Source organism: Callorhinchus milii, unplaced genomic scaffold, assembly GCF_018977255.1.
Source record: "Callorhinchus milii isolate IMCB2004 unplaced genomic scaffold, IMCB_Cmil_1.0 Scaffold2, whole genome shotgun sequence".
Taxonomy (NCBI): Eukaryota; Metazoa; Chordata; class Chondrichthyes; order Chimaeriformes; family Callorhinchidae; genus Callorhinchus; species Callorhinchus milii.
The window spans coordinates 92,174,281-92,196,325 of NW_024704743.1; the positions used below are offsets into that span (position 1 = coordinate 92,174,281).

The 22,045-nt window shown below is 42.3% G+C and overlaps 1 protein-coding gene across 1 annotated transcript in view; it reads right to left on the reverse strand.

The window, feature by feature from the left end:
- The window catches only part of rttn (rotatin), a 55,560-nt gene extending 33,962 nt beyond the window's left edge, over nt 1-21,598 (reverse strand). Inside the window, exons 1-18 of the mRNA XM_042331662.1 lie at nt 21,415-21,598; nt 19,060-19,247; nt 18,359-18,554; nt 17,155-17,259; nt 13,255-13,345; nt 12,343-12,457; nt 11,490-11,640; nt 11,143-11,308; nt 9,006-9,193; nt 8,344-8,459; nt 7,150-7,320; nt 5,920-6,132; nt 4,489-4,601; nt 3,838-3,964; nt 3,494-3,619; nt 2,324-2,440; nt 1,096-1,235; nt 539-710 (exon numbers count right to left, since the gene is read on the reverse strand). Of these exons, the coding sequence (XP_042187596.1) occupies nt 539-710; nt 1,096-1,235; nt 2,324-2,440; nt 3,494-3,619; nt 3,838-3,964; nt 4,489-4,601; nt 5,920-6,132; nt 7,150-7,320; nt 8,344-8,459; nt 9,006-9,193; nt 11,143-11,308; nt 11,490-11,640; nt 12,343-12,457; nt 13,255-13,345; nt 17,155-17,259; nt 18,359-18,554; nt 19,060-19,247; nt 21,415-21,445 (2,526 nt within the window). The 5' untranslated portion in view covers nt 21,446-21,598. The remainder of the gene's footprint in view (nt 1-538; nt 711-1,095; nt 1,236-2,323; nt 2,441-3,493; nt 3,620-3,837; nt 3,965-4,488; nt 4,602-5,919; nt 6,133-7,149; nt 7,321-8,343; nt 8,460-9,005; nt 9,194-11,142; nt 11,309-11,489; nt 11,641-12,342; nt 12,458-13,254; nt 13,346-17,154; nt 17,260-18,358; nt 18,555-19,059; nt 19,248-21,414) is intronic.
- Between the last annotated feature and the right edge of the window lie 447 nt (nt 21,599-22,045).

Below are 22,045 nucleotides of genomic sequence, written 5' to 3' on the forward strand. Positions count from 1 at the left end.
AGGTTCAAATGTGGTCCTCCTACATTTATCGATGTACAGTGTTGAATACTCAATCTTTTTACTTGGCACATTTGGAAAAATATAAAAAATAATAATAATCCTGGCATTTTATATAGCGCCTTTCACATTGGGATGACATCCTAAAGCGCTTCGCTGAATTTACTGTGAAGTGGCTGTGTATGTGTAGGCAAACGTGGCAGCTCAATTGCACAAAACTATAATGCAGTGGACTATGGACCACTTTGGGGCTGTCACGAAGTTGACCGCCAAACACTAGCGCCAGTCCAGGCAAGTCCACCCCAAATCAATACCTTGTTTCCAGTAGCTAGTGAGCCCCGATATCCATGACGTGGCCATAAATGAAGGAAAAAAATTCAATAAAGAAAAATTTGGCTGACCAAAAAGGTTGACCACCACTGGCTTAGACAATGTGGGTTCATGTCTTGACATAGGGCTTAAATCCCCAACCCACAACCTTCTGATTCAAAGACAATAGCGCTACCACTAACCCAGACTGACAGAAATAATAAAAGGTTACCTTAAATAAAGATGTGCTAGTTTCTTCTGGATGCAAGTCAATAGATTCATCCAATACGTATACGTTTGATGCATATTGGAGTACACTTCCTTGTAATGAAGGTTGTTTATCAGTGGCTCCTTCTTCATTAATCAGATGCCACATCAAATGTTTCAGAGCAATAGAGCGTATTCTATTAAACAAAAACAGACAAATTAACCAATGCCTTGCTATAGAAACACCAAGGTTGTGATTACTAAAATTAACTTTGAGGAAGCCAGGATGCTTGTGAAAGAGCAATTATTCCATTATAGTGGAAGTTGCGAAAGCCAATGAAAGCCAATAAAAGCTGATGACAAAATTGTGTTTTATTTGTTACATGCATTTCTATTAAAATGGATAGATCAAAATTGAATATTGTCCTTACTAGTAATTTGTGTATATTAAATAATAATCCTTGCTTTTGATGTAGCACCTTTTACTGAGGAGAGAATTGATTGTATGTGGTAAAATTTGTTATTTAAACCTGCAAAAATTGTTGAGTAAAACCAGTAGTTAAAGAAAGCTTTTACACTTACGATTGTTTTTTGCACATAAGAAGTCGAAGAGCTGCACGAAGCCTAGCTTTCCTAGGGAGTACACCATCACCGGCATCATTGTATGTCTCACTTAGTGCAAGAATACAGCTTCCTAAGGGGCCTTCTGCATCTGCAAAACCCTAATCGAACCATATAAACATTCAAATATCTATAATACTATGAACATTGTTGGAATTATCTACAAAAAGTCAGATTTTACATTTACATACATCTCAAAAGCAACATTTAAACAACAACTCATGTTTTAATCCATCCTAATGATTACAAGTGTTATGTTGGAGAAATACATGGAACATTTTCAAAAAGCATAGAAATGTTCTCATCTGCAGTTACAATATAAATGAAAAACGAAACAATCAGGAAAAATAAATCCTTGCCTGTCTCTTGTGACATTGACAATAGTTGGGCACAAGATTTTGGCTATTTTTGTTACAATTGTGGAATTTAAATGCCATTTCATGGGTTATTGGGTTAATTTAAATCCGTTTGGGCAAAACTTGGGAGGTGCAGACCAACACTGGAAGAACAGATTCTTCCCACTCCGTCCCTCTTAATCCTACAAGCCAAAGCCCCAAGAGCAAAGATGGTCCTATTTAGAAAAGCAGCAGGAGCCATCTTCTTGTCAGGCAGTACTCTAACCAGCTAAAAGCATGGCTTGCCATTTAAACCCCAGCAGTACCCCAATGCATTCAGGAGTTCCCAGGTCAGCGTTATCAACCTGCACCTTATACTCTCTTGAGTTAGGTATGCAGTGTGCATCCCTCCAGACATAGGGAAACTTCCATATTTAGGTGGTATGTACATGTGGAAATCTCAGTCTGGAATTGATATCTGTAAGCATGATGGGTTTCCGTATGTGTCAGACAACTTGCTGACCCCAAAAAGCCTTCTGTCAATTTAAAACTGCATTACCTAATGACATAGGCATGATACAAACAAACATCAGATCTTTATTTAGTTCTGTAAAAATAATTTGCCACGGTTCTTTTTGCATTAATGAGAAAATTTCCAAATCGGATTTATGAGAATTAGTTTTACGCTGAACTGCCCAAATTCTCTTGCAGCCAGCAGTGTCTTGCATCACATCATTCAAGGCTGAATTAAACCCAGATTTAAATGACAGTGTTGCAATTCAACGAACTTCCCAATCTCTTAAGCAATACTATATTTGAGGTTCTTAGCTTTTCACCAAATTAGTTAAATTTACCTGCAGAATTGGAATTACAGGATAGAAGGCTTCAATTAATTTGCTCCAGGTTAAAGTGTTCATTATCAAGCCCCCCTGCAGTAGGTAAACCAGAATGTTCTTTGCAGCACTGTTCACCTAAGCAATGGGGAAATAAGAGAACTTCATATCCCAAACACTGACAAGCTGGTCACAATTTTACTTTTCATTATTCCTCATCATTAGTCACGTTTAATCCATACCCATCAAGTATTTTTGCAGTGAAAAAACAAATTACATTTGTATAGCACCATTCAAGTCAGGAGGACGTCCCAAGGCGCTGGATAGTAAAGGATTTGCACTCGAACTGGGGGCAGGAGGATGACCAAAGGTACAGTTGAAGAGGAGGATCTTGAGGATGGGTCTTGAAGGAGGGAGGGGGTGAGGTGAAAAGTCTGTGGGATGGAGTTCTAAAGGGTGGGGGCAGAAAGATTGAAGGCCCAACCACCAATGGTACAGTGGTAATTGTATACGGTAAAGCGGATTGATTGCGTATTTTGTGTGCAAAACCAGGTAGCCAATTACGCACAGCAGCGTCACAAATCGTTGAGGATTGGGTGACCACATTTTTCTTGAGGGATTAAAAAGCGATCCTCCAAACAATTAACAACCGGGTGCCTACTTACTGCTAGGTATACAGAAGCATGTGGAGTAAGGAAACTTGCCGAAGGTATCTCCACACCCAAGAATCAAACCAGGATCCTCTCGCTGCAAGGCTAGAATGCTAACTACTAAGTTACAGACTCCGCTCCATGACAAAGCAGGGCAGAGTCGGTGGAGCAGAGGGAACGAACAGATCAAGTTAGCATGTCAGAGGTAGCGAGGAGCAAGGCCTTGGAGGGCTTTAAAAGCGAGGACTAGGATTTTTAACTCTATCTTCTGGGGGTTGGTCAGCCAGTGGAGCTAGGCAAGGATGAGGGTGATAGGTTCATGGATTGGTGCAGGAGAGGACACAAGCTGCATAGTTCAAAATAATCTACAGCGTGTGGAGGGAAGAGTGGATAAGACTGCCTGATGTGATGAATGCATGGACAAAGGTCTCGGTGGCCTGAATGGAGTGGCAGTTCCCAAGGTGCGTTCAATGCATTTACATAGAATTTAAATGAATGAGAAAATAAACAACCTTTACAAAACAATCATTGAAAATCTAACCTGTTCTAGAGAGTCCTGTAGGCCAAATGTGCATATTTCATATAACACTCGGCCATGGAGAAGAAAATGAACACCTTGGCAAACTGATGGCATTGGCTTTGTGACATTGTAGATTCCCAAACACTCCTTGGCAAGAAAGAGAAACAATTAAGTTTGTGTTTCAAATAAGATCAATTTCCACATAGTGTAATTGCCAATATCTATCAGCTGACTGCTCAAGAATACACACATCAGAAGCCATAAGAAAAATACAGTAACCTTATGCCAAAAATCTAATAGCTGACAGAACTGAATAAAACCAATACAATACAGCTTGCTAGTTTATCACAGCCCAAAGATCTCACCTTTACAATGTTCAAGGAACAGAGATAAGCCTCAGATTTAACAGCTGGCAAGGGATGAGATAATAATTTCAGCAATACTTTTTGACTTTCTCCTTGTAGTAATGGACTGGCCTGTGCAGATTTCCAACTGTGAAAAATAAAAAACAATACACTTAGTTTCAGAGATATACATATATATGTAATAAAAAAATCAAAGATGGTATCGGCATTTAAAAGTTGCGAGACTCCACTTTCAGATAGGCAATGGCTGCAAAAGCACTTTGAAATGTCCTCATGATGTGAAAGTTGCTATATAAATGTATATTGCCATCTTGTGGCTGTTTTGTTTTCCATGATTCATAACCGATGCAGGCAAATACTGTAAACAATTTCACTAACTATTGCCAGCATTACTATTGCCAACAAGGTTATCAAGCATTGTAATTTCAGACCCAGTCTTTTATAAGGAGAATGCAACATGTGACAGAGAGAGCTATTAAGATTTTTAGCATTGCTTTTTGTAGTGCTCCAGAAAAAAAGTTTTAACACATTTAGCTTTGTCAAAGTTCTTACGTACGAACTGTTGATATAAAAGTTAAAAAACGAGTCATTCGTATTAGAATTTCTATTTTGTAGGCTGTAATATTACAAATGTTAGAAATCCTTCTTTACATTTCTGAGCAGATTTCAATATATTTCTGAATCAGCTGGAGGTGTTGATGATAGGGAAGACTCGTCACTGCCTGGTCTGCTAACTCAATCAGTTCAAGAAGATTCTTTTCATCCTACAAGAGAAAAATGCAGGCAGCATGACATCCAAATTTAAATTATAAACTTTAAGTTAAATATATAAACTGAGCTCACTTTTACAAAGCAGAGAATTACCAGCTTCCTTCAGGATCCTTGCACATAAACTCCTTATTCGATCTATTAGCTATCTTATATTTATGCTTTCTTGTTTTGGACTCACCAATAAATGGAAAGTCTCTTGATGTCCACCTTATCAAATCTTTTCATAATTTAAACATCTCTATCAGGTCCTCTTTCAATTATCTCATCTCCAGAGTAAAAAGCTCCAAATTGTCCAATCTTCCTTGATTCATCCCTGGTAATATCGTTGTAAATCTAACCTGCAAGAGCTCCAATTAATTAAAAACTCTGAGCCCCGCTGTGCTTTCAGCCGCTATGCTCCAGAACTCTGTCTCAACCCCTCTGCCATCCATTTCTGAATAATAATAATTAAGATCATCTATATTATAACCCAATTACTAATTTATGCTTTGTAAATAGTTTACAAATTTCATCCACAATATATTGCCTTTAACTATCAGATATACCCAAACAGATTCTATTTGGGATACTTTTTTCCTGAATTCCTTACCCTCTGTTGCTATTTAATTTGTGTTCCTTATCCTATTTTCCCTCCCTAACCCAGGAACACTGAGATTAATTATAGTAGTCCCAGTGTTGTCCCTCCTGAGATCAGCTAACTCAGCAAATGTCCTCATATGTATGACTCACCAACCAGTGGTTTTACAACCATCTAGAAACTCAGAATGCCATTTACTTTTCCATTTCAAACTTATCATAAAATCTGGCAGAGCAAATCTGGTACGAATCCAAAAAATGAATAGTACAAAGTTAAGGTTCTGTGCTTGGCCTGAACACTTTGAAAATAAAAATATTCCAATTAATTATAATAAAGTGGTCTAATACCACAACAAATCAGTGAAGTAACATTGCAAACAAGAGTGAGGGCATACAGATTTTCAATCAACAGTTCTCTGTATGGGGAGTTCACAAACTTAAAAGCAATGAGGCATTTCACTTTGAGGAACATCAATGCAAGAGAACTGATGGTAGATTATTTTTTTTATCTGTGAATGTTTTGATGTTCATAAAAAGAATGATGTAATTAGTTCATTGAAAGTAACAAGGGTACCAAAACAATGCTACGGTGAGTCTCTGCAAACCAAACCATAATACTTTCTTTGGAACAGAACCATAAACATATTGAACACCCGTTCGATTTGCAACCTCTCTCCTTCAACAACTCAAGTTAACAATAAAACAGTTTTAGATCTTAAAATTAATAGCAAATACCTTGTCTTCAATCTCCTTGAGAAAACGACATGCAAACTCCATTGAGTGGACAATCTCTGTGGCCCTCTTGTAAATAGTGTAACTCTCAGAGCTGACCTGCTCTAAGTAGGCAGTGATGGTCTCGTGAACGTTGGGATAAGCTAAACGAAACGATATGTCCAGAGACAAAAGATACAGAACAACTTCTATGCTCTCTGGCAGAACTTCATTGGCCTACAAGAGAATTCAAAATCAACAATGAAAAATTGTAATCTGTTCTAGCAAAACATTTTATTTTTAGCAATGTACAAAGTTTACTGTGTTTGTCTCCGAAGTAGTTATTCGGTGAACCACAAAATATAGCTCTTAGCTCTCTTCTAGATGACTATCACACAACGTAAAGCTGCATAAACCACATTTGATGTGAAGAAATCAATAGTATTCAAAGTTTGCAATTGCAGTAGATATTATTTTATTCCATTTAATATCCCACATGTGAATGCAAAACATTTGCTGAATTGAAAGAGTGAGTGTCTCTATCAGGACCTCTAGCATTTTAGGGCAGGTAAAATGGGACTGAATGGATTGCACATTGAAAGAACTAGTAGTCTTCTCCATTGTAAGTTTCTAATATTTTGTGTTTAATGGGAATACAGCAGACACATGATAGTTTCATCATTGAGAAAGTATCAAGAGACAAAGATGTGAGAGGTCTCAAGTAAAACAGTGAGATTACTAAAGCAGGTACAATTGTTCAATCTGTGCAAGTGGATGTTTCTGCGAGTATCAGAATTCTATCAATGCTCACAGTGGAACTCTGTAATAGCTGTCTTTTGGCACTCGGTCGAAATAACTGATTGGGCTGGAGGGTTTTTGATTGACAGGAGTTTTTCAGGTTTTTCTCCAAATTTCCAGGACAGTAAATTTTGTAATGGGTCTAAATCTTTACACAAGTGTGTCACTTGGAAGTGTTGACCCAAGTTTTATTGACTGAAGATGGAAAAATCTAAAAAGTAGGCATCACCGAAATTACACGAAGATTAACCATATCCAATTCCATCGCTTGGGACCATAGTGTATAATTACATAAGTAAATGCAGATTTCATCATAACTACACTTTTTAATTTGTAAAATAACTCATTTACTGCACATAGCCTTCATCATTCTATATGATGTATGTACTTTTAGATGCCTTGATGTGAAAGGCACCATATAAATTGTATTCAATATGATTTATCCAATATTCTCACCTTTTCCACTGGGACAAGTACTTGCAGCAGCTGCATAGTGAACAGTGCAATACTGATAAAAGTCATGCGGTGGTGCAGCAGCATAGCCTCTGGCAGGTCTACGTTGATGCTAGAACTGTGATAGGCAAGACTTTCCCCTAAAGCATCCAAACCAGCTATCAGGCTTTCCCTCTGTAAAACACAGAGATCCAACAATATTGTCACTTTAAATTAGTTGCCACAAACACAGTCACTCCACTTCACAGTATATCCTTTGAAGTGCCTTGAGACAGTCTTCCCTTTGTGAAAGTTGCTGTTCCAAATGTGAGGATTTTTATTAACCTTGCTTTTTCAGGCCAACTAAATAATTTGTGCTCAGGAGTAAATCCCCAGTAAGTATGAATACACAAACATAAGGTGGCTGAGAACTTTAATGAAAGGTTGACATACTCCTTACTTACAGGAGAACCCTTTGGTTTGGATACCTAAACTCAGACACATAGCACAAAGTCAAAATAGCCACTATTGCAATCATTTACTGCACACCGTGGACAGGAGGTGGCACTGACAACATTGTCTACATGCTGCTTGGAAGCAAGTTAAACTCAAGATTGAAATGTTTACAAGCAGATATTAAAAAATTAGGTGAAATATGACAGATGCAGTTCAATGTAGCCAAATGTAAAAAAAATCTTGTTTAGTCAGAGTGGTGTTGGACACATCCAATTACCATGCTTAAGAGATTCCGAACTAGACAAAGTACCACATATGTATGCCACTTAAATATAGAAAATTCCCTTGCCTGAAATAGATTGCGCGCTCTCTCTACGTTAACCAAATTATGGAGAGCATTGGAGGCACAACTTAGCAAAAAACAACCCACTATCCCACTATTCTGCTCCACCTCCCCTCGGCAAACTCCAGCCTGCTGTGCAACCCCCACACCACCAGTATTTCCCAAGCCTAAAGATAGTACACTCCTAACTTCTAGAACTCCCTCTACGCTTCCATCTCACTCACTCTCAAGCAGTCTTTAAATCTTACCTTAAAACCTACCTCTTCGGCCACACTTACAGTGATCTCCACCCCCCCTTTGCTCAGCATCCAATTCCATCATTGTGTGTCGTTCAAATACACTAGCACACATAAAGGGGGACATATGAATTTAAATTGTTGCCACATCACAAAATGAATCTGAAATGCTCTTAATCATACCAGTTCTCGACCTGTAAGACTATCATCAACCCAGACGTCTTCAGAGATTGAATAATTTATGAGTAGTACCACTTCGGCCAACAATTCCAGTACACACAACACAATCTTCCTACTACCTGCAAAGAGAATCAGTGACTTAAAATGGACACTTTAAAGGCTAATGAGTATCATTAGCACTAAACCAAAACACAACATAATCGGATATTTGTATTCTCAGGACAGGATGAAATCTGAACCACTTTGATGACATTACAGCCATAATCACTTCCAATTTTCAACTGTGCATGCAAGAAATTATCACTCAGCATTATTTTTCTCATGAATTTTTGTGCTCAATTTGGCAGGTATCAGGTTTTTTTTTTAAACAGGAAACCCTCTGCTGCACACGGATGTCAGTGTTAATCAGATAGTGTACCCAAAGGAGAAACGATCGACACTGGTCAATCAACTTGCACAGCTTTCAATTCATCAATCTGGATTACGTTTGAACAATTAATTACTGTTAATTACCTAACGTAAGCATTTATTTAATCATTACAATATTTTCTTCCAATCACCTGATACCATTAAACTGCTGGCCCTTACACAATGATTTATGGTTTAAGTCATATGACCTACATAAGATCAATGCATTGAAGAACATTGTTTAGGATGATGGATACCTGTTCTAAGCATGGAAATTACATGTTCCAGGACCAAACAACAAAACTGTGGCAGACTGAGCTGCTGGAATTGTAGCTCCACAGAATCCTCATTTTCCATCTTGGGCATCTCTACATGAGCCAAGTCAAGCACAGAATGGCTGGAAGTTGGACTTCTGGAATGAATATGTCCCTGCGAACTGCTTCCACTAGAAAAGAGAAACAATTAAGAACTTTAACAGACATTCAAATACATAAATTCTCATCCTTTCTTCTGAAGATGGAGAAAATTCAAATAATAAATCATAATCTTTGCATTTGAAACATTGCTTTTGATGTTGAAAATGTCTCCATCGAGGTAGGTACGAACAGGCATCTGGCTTCGGCATGATGAAAGGACCCTTATAAGATAACATGCAACATGCCAACCACTTTGATGCTCTAAAGTTCCAAATGCAACGTTAAGCTTACTCATCACCAACAGCTTAATCTTTCCCTTCTATTGGATGCCTATGAGCTCTGAACTACAAAAGAGAACTGTCGGAATACAAAACTTATACGCCGCAAGCTGTTGGGGCTTTAGTCAATTTCATCTTGTTTCAATGATAACAGAGCACTCTTCACCCTTTCCCAGCAATCACAAAGGACAGCATCCAAACAAATGTTAGCATCTACCACAACCCCCAGATAAACAGGAATCAACAATTCTGATAATAATCCTTGTATTTGATATAGCGCTTTTCATGTTTTCTAGACGTCTCAAAGCACTTCACAGAATATACTGTAAAATGAATTGACTGTATTTGTGTGGGCAAAATGCAGCAACCAATTGCGCACAGCAGTGTCCCACAAACAGATGTGGATTGAGTGAACAAATTATTATTTTTTTGAAGGATTATTATCCCCGGAAAAGCGATCCGCCAATCGGCTAACAACCGGGTTCCTACTTACTGCTAGGTAAACAGAGGTGTGTGTAGTAAGGAAATTTGCCCAACGTTTCTCCCTGCCGGAAATGAAACCCAAGTCTCTCACTTGCAAGGCAAGTGCTCTAACCACTGAGCTACAGGACACTGATGCATACATCTTCCAATCAATACTTTTATTGAGCAATGGAGCACCCAACACCAACTCCTACTGAATGGTCCAGTATTCAAGATGGTGAGCACAGCACTTGCAATCCTTGTATTTTATCAAACATTAAAGTGCAATGTTCGGCTGGCAACTAAAATGTAAAGAAATTCAAGTAGTAATAAAAGCACTTAATAAAGTATTCATGAATATTATGCTTGAGATGGTGACCATACTTGCCCCAGTACACCCCAGATTTGTATTCTATAAAACTAAGCCACAAATTCTACTTTTATTCTCATAGGAACAAGCAAGCTCAAGGGACACGCAGCAATATCCAAATTCTTAAAATAATTAAAGGATTTGATGAGGTAGAAGATGTGAGATACCTCATGCAAAACCAGTATAAAGCAGGAAATTAAATCTTACACTTTTGGAATGAAGGGACTACAGAATAGAATGCCGCCTTGTGGAAAAGATGATAGTTCAACAGAAGTGCAATATTCAAAAAATTACAACAGCCTGGATTAGTTGGTAGCACTCTTCTGATCCAAATGTTATTGGCTCAAATCCATGGTTTTGCTGAGTTTGCACCCTAGTGCAGTACTGATGGAGCGCTGAATTGTCAGAGGTGATGTTATCCAGATGAGGAGTTATATATTCCTTAATTGTTATACATTACAGATTAGAATAAAACCATTAAGAGTAGTTGAATTAAAACGCTGTATTGTCCCCTCAATTAAACCATCCAACAAAAACAAATGTATAAAGACTAAGGTTTGCATTGACAGAATCAATGATTTTTCATTATTCAAGTTACATAATAATCCCTCCGAAAACAAAATAATAAATTGGTCATGTTCAATCCATGACTGTTTGTGGGACACTGCTGTGCACAATTGGCTGCCGTGTTTCGCCCACAAATATATGGTCAATTCACTTTACAGTCTATTCTGTGAAGCGCTATGAGACGTCGAGAAGATGTGAAAAGCGCTATATCAAATGCAAGGATTATTATTATTATTATAAGATATCTACCTAAATAGAAGAAATTGTTATGATATGAATCCCAAGCAAAATTGCCATTTACCTTGAGGATGCTGCGTCTCCATCTTGACCATCTCCTCTGGGGCGCTGAACTGTTCGCCCAATCACAGATGGTCTAGGACTGGTACTTCTGGGAGATGGATTTTGGGAAATGCGTGTTCCCTGTGTTTCCTGAGCATGGGTCACTGAAGAGTTCTGAGAAACTAAATCTTGTGAGAAAGAAAATAAACAAGCAAAAAACTGATAATAAAAAAAAGGATTTAAAGGTAAAAAATAAAGGGATAAAAAAAATATAAAGAGCTTCAATATTCAGGTCACAGATAGTCAGTCCTCTATCATAACTTTAGGTTTAAATACTGTATTCAGATTGAAAGATACAAGTAAACTTACCATTTTTTGCTGAGAAGAAGCTGGGGTCCCTGTGAAAATTCAACCTATTTCTCAGGTAATTGCACAGTTGGTAGAGGCAACCTACAGCCTGAAGTGCTAAGTGTTGTGTGCCATCTCTCCCAAATGCTAATTTTGTCAATAGGAGAAGGTTCTAAAAGAGAAAGAGTTCCTTATAATTTTGACTGAATAAAAAAATCTGCACTTTGCACTCATGTTATATTACAATTTGTATATCAAATATTTACTGTATGCCTGTCAAAGCATAAATTAATGTCAAAAAGCATTGGTTAGCTGGACATTGTAATAACAGGAAGTCTGTGCATCAATATTTCTACTTAAATTCACAAATTGTATATTTAGTGAATTGATGGTTAATTCTATTGATAAATCTAATTTTTTGTTTAGGTTGACTCCTGTATGAAATTGCTCTGTCTTGAAAAAGGCTGCTTAAAATGCATACAAAAACTCTTTGTAGCTGTGAGAATGTGATTGGCACAGGTTAATGTAATAATAATAATCCTTGCATTTGATATAGAAAGAAATAACTTCTCAATCCAGATGACATTGTTTCTTCATGGGGAAGAATCCATAGGTGAGTCTTGTTAATCACAACTGACAGGTTACATCAGTATTCAAGTCAGTTTAAATCTGTCCGTGAGGCAATAATTATAACAATTCAATACAAAATGCACAGCAAAGAAGCTTTGAATCCCTTAGAGGTGACAGCCAGCAGTAGAAAAAGTTTTGTTTGCTCCAATCTAACAGCTAAACCTGACAACACTTCAGAATTCAATGCTTGTAATATGGGAACCAAGCAGTTTAAGCACAACACAAAAGGCAAGAAAATTCTTACCTGGACAATTTTTGGGCGCTGAAGGAAAATCTCAGCTGGAAAATCCTGCATGATGACATCCTGCAGAAGTTCACATGTACTACGGACTAAGGTCTGATTACTGCTTCTCAACGAGCTATTTGGGGGGAAAACAAATGAAATAGGGATATCAAGCCTTTTCCCCATTGAACTGTGCTGTTCCTACTTAAAATTTCTACACAACTCTAGCTCCGTCACTTGCATTTTTAAATGTGATATTTGCAAATAAACAGATTAAACTATTGAATCTAGACATAGATGAACATCTGTCTATCCACAGGATATCCTCACGATAAAAAAGGCAAAATATTCAAGCAGGCTCAGTGTGAATTCAGGTATATACAACAGTTTTATAGATGAAAACAGACATCTGCAATAAAAATTATACTTAGACAGCATGGGACGTGGAATAGAAAACTGTTACACTGTTGGCATAGCTACCTTTAAAACTGTTTTTATTTTGTCATCCAATTGTGCATCCAACTCGACATTGAGACCCGTTATTTCCTATTGATTCTTATCCCAATACAGCGATCATTGAAGCATCGCAGCCCCTGATATTACGATCTGCAATCAAGCCAAAATGGCGGGTTGTTCGGCAGTCAATCACTTGAGTGCTTGCCAGCTAATCATGGGGCCACTTGGCAGCTAAACAGCAAACAAAGCACTGGAGAGTGATAGTGCAGGGGTGCCCTCACCTCACAAACCCGCGGCTCTTCCCCTTCGGCAAATGACTGTTCACCGACTGTAACGTTCGGACATTTCAGTATTGAAATATTTATAGCTAACACTGGAATAGAACACTCTTTCCTCCTCCTCCCCCAAAATCGCAGTCAAAGCTTCGAAGAGTGCAGCCTTTCACATTGCCATTAATCTAACCTGATGAATGCTTACGTTTCATTTGATGAAAGAATGTGCCTGTCCGTCACAGTCAGCGTCAACCAAGGAAAGGTGGAAAACTTCAAACATTTGACTGCATTATTAACTAGATGGACAAATAAATTCATCAGTACAAAATAAAACAACAAAACAATTACAGTGGTTGATGTAATGTTAGCTGTGCATTATTGAACATACAATGTCTTAATCATAAGAATAGGATTATTTTTGGTCAGCTGAGCAGAAACCCATAACTTTGCTTAAGAATATCAAAAGATTTCCACATATGCATTCCACTCACACTTGGAAATTTCCCTGAATCTGGAATGGAATGCAAACTCTCCCCCTGGAGGAACACACTCTGCTTATCTAATTCCAGGGAGTATTATGCGCAGGTAAGCAAGAACCAAGGTTTGCGGTCGCCAGAATATGCTTTGAGTAACTGCTGGAGTTTAAAAACCCACATTGAAAGCACTCTCTGGCAAGGTTCTCTGTCTCTCTCTCATGTCCATGGACTCGGGTACAAGACAACATAAATATTATAAGGGAGCATTCAGTTCAAATGGCTGCCAAGATATCATTTTATTTTCGGGTTTCTCTCTAGAGCAAAGAATTTTTTGAAATTAATCTAAATCCTTACAAAATAGGTTGCAGTTGTGCAATTTCTGTGCTGTGGCCCAACCATTACCAGTAATCTGAACAACAACAAAAGATTTATAGAGCGCCTTTCACATCGGGAGAACGTCCCAAAGCGCTGAACAGTCAGGGATTGTGACCCGAGCATGGGGGAGGGGTGGGTAGGGATGAGGGAAGGCAGAGCGGTGGGAGGGCGACCAAAGGCACGATCGAAGAAAAGGGTCTTGAGACCGGCCTTGAAGGAGGCGAGGGAAGAAGCGAGGCGAAGGGTCCATGGGACGGAGCTCCAGAGTGCGGGGGCAAAGAGGCTGAAAGTCCGGCCACCGATGGTAGGGCGGGTCGGGCGGGAAACGTGGAGCAGGCCGGAGCACGCTGAATGGAGGGAGCGGGCAGGTTGGTAGGGAGTCAGCAGGTCAGAGAGGTAGGAGGGGGCAAGGCCATGGATGGCCTTGAAAGTGAGGACAAGGATCTTGAATTCGATCCTCTGAGGGATGGGCAGCCAGGGGAATCAGGCGAGGTGGGAGTGATGGGGTCACGGAGCCTGGTGCACGAGAGTTCACAAGCTGCAGAGTTTTGGATGATCTGCAGCTTGTGAAGGCCGATGAGGAGGGAATTTCCGTATTCGAGCCTTGATGTGACGAATGCATAACAAGGGTTTCGGCAGCGTGAGGGGTGAGGCAGTGGCAGAGTCTGGCAATGTTAATAATAATAATAGCATTTGATATAGCGCTTTTCACGTCGGGAGGACGTCCCAAAGCGCTTCCCAGAACACACTGTAAAGTGAATTGACTGTATATTTGTGGGCGAACGCGGCAGCCAATTGCGCACAGCAATGTCCCACAAACAGTCGTAGATTGAAAATGACCAATTTATTATTGTTTTTGGTTTTGGAGGGATTATTATTAGGTGTGTGTTGTAAGGAAACTTGCCCAAGGTTTCGCCCTGCCTGGAATTGAACTCAGGTCTCTCACTTGCAAAGCGAGTGCTCTAACCACTGAGCTGTAGGACTCCACATGTTGCGAAGTTGGTGGTAGGCAGTGCTGGTTATGGGTCGGATATGATGGAGAAAGGACAGTTCAGGGTCAAACAAGTCACCCAGGTTCCTGACTGGCTTAGTGAGGTTGAGTGTGCAGCCGTGGAGGCTGATGCTGCCAGTGCCCGAAGTACGGAGGCGCTAGCGCGAGCCAATCAGGAGGGCCTCGGTCTTGCTGATGTTGAGTTGGAGAAAGTTGTCCCTCGTCCAGGATTTGATGTTGGACAGGCAGTTGGTCAGGACGCCAGTAATCCTGGAGTTGAGGGTGGAGGCTGAGAGATAGAGTTGGGTGTCATCCGCATACATGCGGAAATTTACCCCATATCTGTAGATGATGTCACCAAGGGGGAGCATGTAGAGGGTGAAGAGGAGGGGACCGAGGACAAAGCCCTGAGGAACAAGACGGTGCAGGGGCTGGAGGAGAAGCCGTTTGCTGAGACAAAATGGAGGCGGTGTAAAAGGTAGGACCTGAACCAGTCAAGGATAGAACCTTGAAGGTTGAGGTGGGAGGAGAGGCGGTGGAAGAGATGGTGGGCTTCATGGAAAATATGGTGGTGAAGGCAAAGGACGGGGTGACAGGTTCAAAGGTGTGAAAGGAGGGATGGGTAATTGTGGTAAGTGTGGGGTGGGGATAGGGAAGGGGTGGAAGTTGGGAGGGCAGTGGCAGCCTAGTGGATACCCTTGATTTTCTCGTCAGAGTCAGAGGAAAGAATCTGCGAGGCAAGGTAGGGAGGGGAAAGCGAAGGAGCCATTGGTGGTGAAGAACAGGACCCTGAGGTTGCCCTTCGCCTCCAGGATTAACCTGGAATAGAAAGACGATTTGGCCAAGGCAAGAGCAGAGCGGTAGGTTTTGATGAGGTCCAGCCAGATGTGGCGGTGGACCGTTAGGTCGGATTTGAACCAGGTGCGTTTGGCAGCCCGCACCTGACCCTTAAGCGAGCCAAGGTGGCTGAAGAACCAGAGTGAGGATTGGGAATAGTAGGCAGTTCGGGAGGTGAGGGCGTCTAGTGTGGTGGAGAGGGTACTGTGGAGAAGAGTAAGCGCAATGAGTGGGTTGGTGCAAGAGGTGGGCTAAAGGGGAAGGAGTTCAAAGGACTCCAGGGCAACGTAGAGGGTTTGCGGGGAGATCTTCTTTCACAAGGGTAGAAGATGGTGGTAGGTTCGGAGGCAGTGGGGAGAGGGATATGGGAGTTGAGGGAGATGAAATGGTGGTCAGAGATGACCTTGTCAGTGATGGTGACATCCGAGACGCTGAGGGTGATCAGCAGGTCGAGTGGGTGGCCATGGGTGTGGGTAGCAGAATGGATGTGAAGGGAGAGGTTGAGAGAGAAGTCTGAGGAGGTATAGCAGGAGGGGGTGATGTGGAGGTTGAAGTTGCCTAGGATGATGAGGCGGTTGGAGCAGAGTCAGAGAGAAGCTAGGAGGGAGGAGATGTCAGAGATGAAGGTGGGGGAGGATTTTGGGAGGGGGTGATAAATTAGTATGTACATTAACCTCTACTAAAATTATATATTGAGATAATATCCTCCTCTTCCTTTCTAATTTCTCTCCTTCCCAAATATCCTGCTATAACGCACACTTAGCTACAAATCTTGCTCAGTTCATTGTCACGTCTCTATAATGACTATCACTTCATACCCTTTCAAGTGAATTTGCACTTCTAGGTCACGGTTCCTTTGTCTCAGGTTTTATGTACTATACTTGTATTGATTTCAATACATAATCCTGAAACATCTGTTGAAAATTATATTTTTAAAGTTAGTGTGCAAAATAAACTTTAAGATTCTAAAGGGGCAAGACAATACAGATCATGACAAGCTGTTTCAACTTGTCCAAAAGAGTAGAACCAGAGGACATAGCCTGCGATTGAAGGGGGTTAAATTCAGAATGAATCTACGCAAACACTATTTCATTGAGCGAATAGTGAACCTGTGGAACAGGCTCCCTAGGGAGACGGTTGAAGCAGGAAGTGTTAATTCTTTCAAACATAGATTAAATAGTTTGGGAAATAACATTATGGGATGTAGTGCATAGGTAGTTTGGGACATATGTGCATGCAACCGCCAGGAAGGTGAACTTGATGGACTTTGGTCTTTTTTCGTCTAGCATTTCTTATGTTATCATCAACTACCAAAAAGTAGAAGTACAGGACAACATAATCATTGTTTTACAACAAACTATAGGAATTTCACCTTACAAGTGAAAACATATTTAAACTTAAAGCACAAGAGATTCTAATAACTTACCATTCATTCTCAGCAGTGGAAATTCATTTAATTTTGCTCTGTTATTGTTTTGTTGAAAATAACCAGCCACTTTATCTTCCACGTCACAAGCAACAGCAGGGAGAGCTATACAAAAACAAATTTTACAATGATAACACTAGCTACTTGTTATCTTTTTAAACATCTCTTTATATTAAGATACATAGGAACAGAGGTCATCAAACCTGTTATGGAAACATAACTCAATCCTTTTCATATTTGTGATTGAAGTTCCACCTTTTCCAGTTAAATAAACTCTTTTCCAAGTGATTGTGGGTGCATGATACCAAGTGCACCCCGAGGTCTGACTAACAAAATCAAATTGGAAATGAAATAAATGCTCAACTGGACTGCCCGTGTCCACTACTCAGCACTTATGATTTGATGAGTCAGGAAATGGTAGAAAATAGAGTTCAGCCCCACTATTCCTATCAAGCAGAGACTCTGAGGATAGATGCATCTGAATGTACAAAGGACAAAATCAGATACATCCACAGTGGAAGAGATCTACCTCCATATTGATTTATGGAGGTTGTGAGAGGACAAGGGACAAGCATCCCAGTGACTTGCCTCTCTTCTCTTCAACTGTGCCTTCACCTCCCCTCTCGACTCTCTACCCCCTCCTCGCTCCCTTCCCTGACCATTTCCCCCCTGCTTGGGTCCCGACCCAACTGTCCAGTGCCTTGGGACATCCTCCCGACGTGAAAGGCGCTCTATAAATGCAACCTTGTTGTTGTTGTTCCTGGGTTAGCCTCATGCTGGATTACAGTTACAGTTACTGATGGCCCTTCTGTATCAAGTGGCCATTGTTCATGCACGAGCCTTGGCAGTGAGCATTGGCAGTCTGGACAAGGAGGGGCAGGCGAGCTTGACCTCTCTCCATCCTGTCTCCACAAACAGCGTACGGTGCTGAAAAGTGTCTAGGAGCAAGAACCTGCTGATTTTCCCTTCCCTAACCCTGGGAAGGCTGGGCCAATTTAGCCTACTCATGCAACTCCAGCTCAGTTGAGCAAACTCAGCATGGACCCAGCACCTTGAGACATTCTCCTGACGTGAAAGGCACCATACAAATGCAATTTTGTATTGTATGTATTCAAACCAGCAAACTCCAGTCCATAAGCTACAGCTCTATCCACTGCACCATTGGGGCTGCTTGGTTACATTTTTATTGCTCAACTCGGATTACCTTGCTGCTCCATGGTCATCTGAGGATGTAACTGATAGGCAATTGCTTGTGTATCAACAGGAGTATCAGGGAGTTTGAACAGATTATCCACAATCTCATCAATACAAACTTGTATTTTTGGTTCCACATTGGGACGTAACTGAGATAAAAATTCCAAGGCTCCAATTTCTCTGAAATGTTGGCCCCCAGAGGAATGCTATAAGTGAAGACATGGAAGTCATTCAGATTGTACATCATAGTTATGTTCTCATTCTGTGAGCAACTCAACATAAAAATAAGAAATTGCCATTCTATAAATCAAAGTCACGAGAAATTTGGTCTACATATAATTGATCTAATAATGAAACCAGGTACTTCTCTCTAACTTTGTTTTTGAAAGAATTACAAGCTTAATGTTCACTTCGACTCATGGAGGGCAGGAAACACCAAACATTAAATAAGGGGATGAACATGTCAAACAATTCCAAAATTATATATGGTGGAACTGTGAAAGTCCAACTCTGAACTACATTTACAGAATGAGGAAGATAATTTGTTTATTCAACTTCAGGCACAAATAGCAGTATGCTTCAGGATGGCCGTTATAAAACTTCTAACTGTCATGCAAGTTTGGTTATAATTTAGTCCCCCATTCCTATAGCCTATTTCACTCGTCTATAAAATGGTAAATCGTTCTAAAGAATGTTGTCCAAATTACTCACCTTTGCAAGCTGATTACACAGATTAAGTACATCTCCCTGCAGTGGAACATTTGGAAAGTTGAACCACTCAAGTAGCAGAACAAAAAGCCTCTTTTCTTGAGCTAGATCAACCAGAGTAATTAATCCATGATCAATTTTGCACAATATATTCTTTAATGCTCGAACTCGAATTTCAACCAGCTGATGACCTACAGAGAAAGGATGAAGTTCTCTTAATTACTTCAAGGAAATAAGGAAATCACAGCATCAAGCCAGGGAATACTGAAAGGGTGGCAGAAGTGGATTTAACAAATTGGAATATATCAAAATTGAAATAGAAATCATTAAGGCCATATGTGGTTGATATAAATATATGGTCCCATCAATGATGAGCTGATTTCTCACTCACACTATTTAGTTTCAATCTCTCTCATACACACTCGGTACAATAACAACAAATTGCTTTTATATAGCACCTTTCATGTCAGAAGGACGTTCCAAATCATTGGACAGTTAAGAGTTTCCACTTGAGTTGGGGGTTGAATTCAGGAAGCGTGGGGATCAAAGGGGTGGGAAAGATGACTGAAGGTGCTGTCAAAGAGGAAGGCTTTGAAGGAGGCAAAGGAAGGAGCGAGGCTAAGTGACTCCAGGATGGAATTCCAGAGAGGGGGGTAGAAAGGCTGAAAGTCCGACCCCAATGGTAGGGTAAGTGAAACCGGCCAGTATAGTGCAGGGAGCGGGGGGCTGTAGGGTAGAAGATTGCAAAGGTAAGCTGGGGCAAGACACAAGCTCTTACCCTGGGTGTCTCTCTCACACACACAAGATCTGTAACCAGTGTGCCTCTCGCACACACACAAGCTCTGTACCCTGGGTGTCTCTCTCACACACACAAGATCTGTAACCAGTGTGCCTCTCGCACACATGCTCTGTACTCAGTGTCCTTCACATACGCCCTCTGCACCCAATGCGCCTCACACACGCCCTCTGCACCCAGTGTCCCTCACACACACAGCACCCAGTGTCTCTCACACAGATACATACACTCTGCACCCAGTATCTTTCAGTGTCTTCCTCATTCCCTTCGTCTCACTCCCTCCCTTCCTATTTTCAGGTCTCTGCTGACGACCTTTCTTTTCGACCGTGTCTTTGGTCACATTACTCCCCCTCCCCCTGGCTCAGCCCCGGGATCCGTTACTGTGAAGCGCTCTGAGATGCCGTCCGGCGTGGAGGGTGCTACGTAAATCCAAGTTGTTGTTGATCACACATCCAGCAGCCAGTTTCTCTCATACACACACTCTACACCCAGTGTCTCTCTCACACCCACACTGCACCCAGTGTGTCTCTCACACCCACACTGCACCCAGTGTGTCTCTCACACCCACACTGCACCCAGTGTGTCTCTCACACCCACACTGCACCCAGTGTGTCTCTCACACCCACACTGCACCCAGTGTGTCTCTCTCACACCCACACTGCACCCAGTGTGTCTCTCACACACCCACACTGCACCCAGTGTGTCTCACACACCCACACTGCACCCAGTGTGTCTCTCACACACCCACACTGCACCCAGTGTGTCTCTCACACACTCACACTGCACCCAGTGTGTCTCTCTCACACTCACACTGCACCCAGTGTGTCTCTCTCACACCCACACTGCACCCAGTGTGTCTCTCTCACACTCACACTGCACCCAGTGTGTCTCTCACACACCCACACTGCACCCAGTGTGTCTCTCACACACTCACACTGCACCCAGTGTGTCTCTCTCACACTCACACTGCACCCAGTGTGTCTCTCTCACACCCACACTGCACCCAGTGTGTCTCTCTCACACCCACACTGCACCCAGTGTGTCTCTCTCACACCCACACTGCACCCAGTGTGTCTCTCTCACACCCACACTGCACCCAGTGTGTCTCTCTCACACCCACACTGCACCCAGTGTGTCTCTCACACACTCACACTGCACCCAGTGTGTCTCTCACACACCCACACTGCACCCAGTGTGTCTCTCTCACACCCACACTGCACCCAGTGTGTCTCTCTCACACCCACACTGCACCCAGTGTGTCTCTCTCACACCCACACTGTACAGTGTCTCTCTCACACCCACACTGCACCCAGTGTGTCTCTCTCACACCCACACTGCACCCAGTGTGTCTCTCTCACACCCACACTGCACCCAGTGTGTCTCTCTCACACCCACACTGTACAGTGTCTCTCTCACACTCACACTGCACGCAGTGTGTCTCTCTCACACCCACACTGTACAGTGTCTCTCTCACACACACTCTGCACCCAGTGTGTCTCTCTCACACACACTGTACAGTGTCTCTCTCACATTGAATGCAGTGTCTCACGCTCTCTCTGTACCTAGTTTCTCTATCATTCCTCTTATTTCCATGGTCTCGGGTGTAAATCGCGCGCTCACATTCCGAGACGTTCTCCTTTGGTATAAACGATCCGAAAGTAATAATGTAACGTATATCTTAATACACTCAGCACCAGAGAATGCCCGTGTGGGTCAGCATCAGTCTCCTGGCCGGAGTGTGGGGGGGCTGTGAGGCCGTGGGGCCGGGGGGGGGCTGTGAGGCCGGGGGGGGCTGTGGGGCCGGGGGGGGCTGTGGGGCCCAGGGGGGGGCTGTGAGGCCGGGGGGGCTGTTGGGGGAGGGCTGTGTGGGGTCGGGGGGGCTGTGGGGGGAGGGCTGTGTGGGGTCGGGCTGTGGGGGGGCTGTGAGGCCGGGGGGGGGGGCTGTGGGGGGGCTGTGGGGCCGGGGGGGGCTGTGGGGTCGGGGGGGGCTGTTGGGGGAGGGCTGTGTGGGGTCGGGGGGGCTGTGGGGGGGCTGTGAGGCCGGGGGGGGGCTGTGGGGTCGGGGGGGGGCTGTGGGGTCGGGGGGGCTGTGGGGCCGGGGGGCGCTGTTGGGGGAGGGCTGTGTGGGGTCGGGGGGGCTGTTGGGGGAGGGCTGTGTGGGGTCGGGGGGGGCTGTTGGGGGAGGGCTGTGTG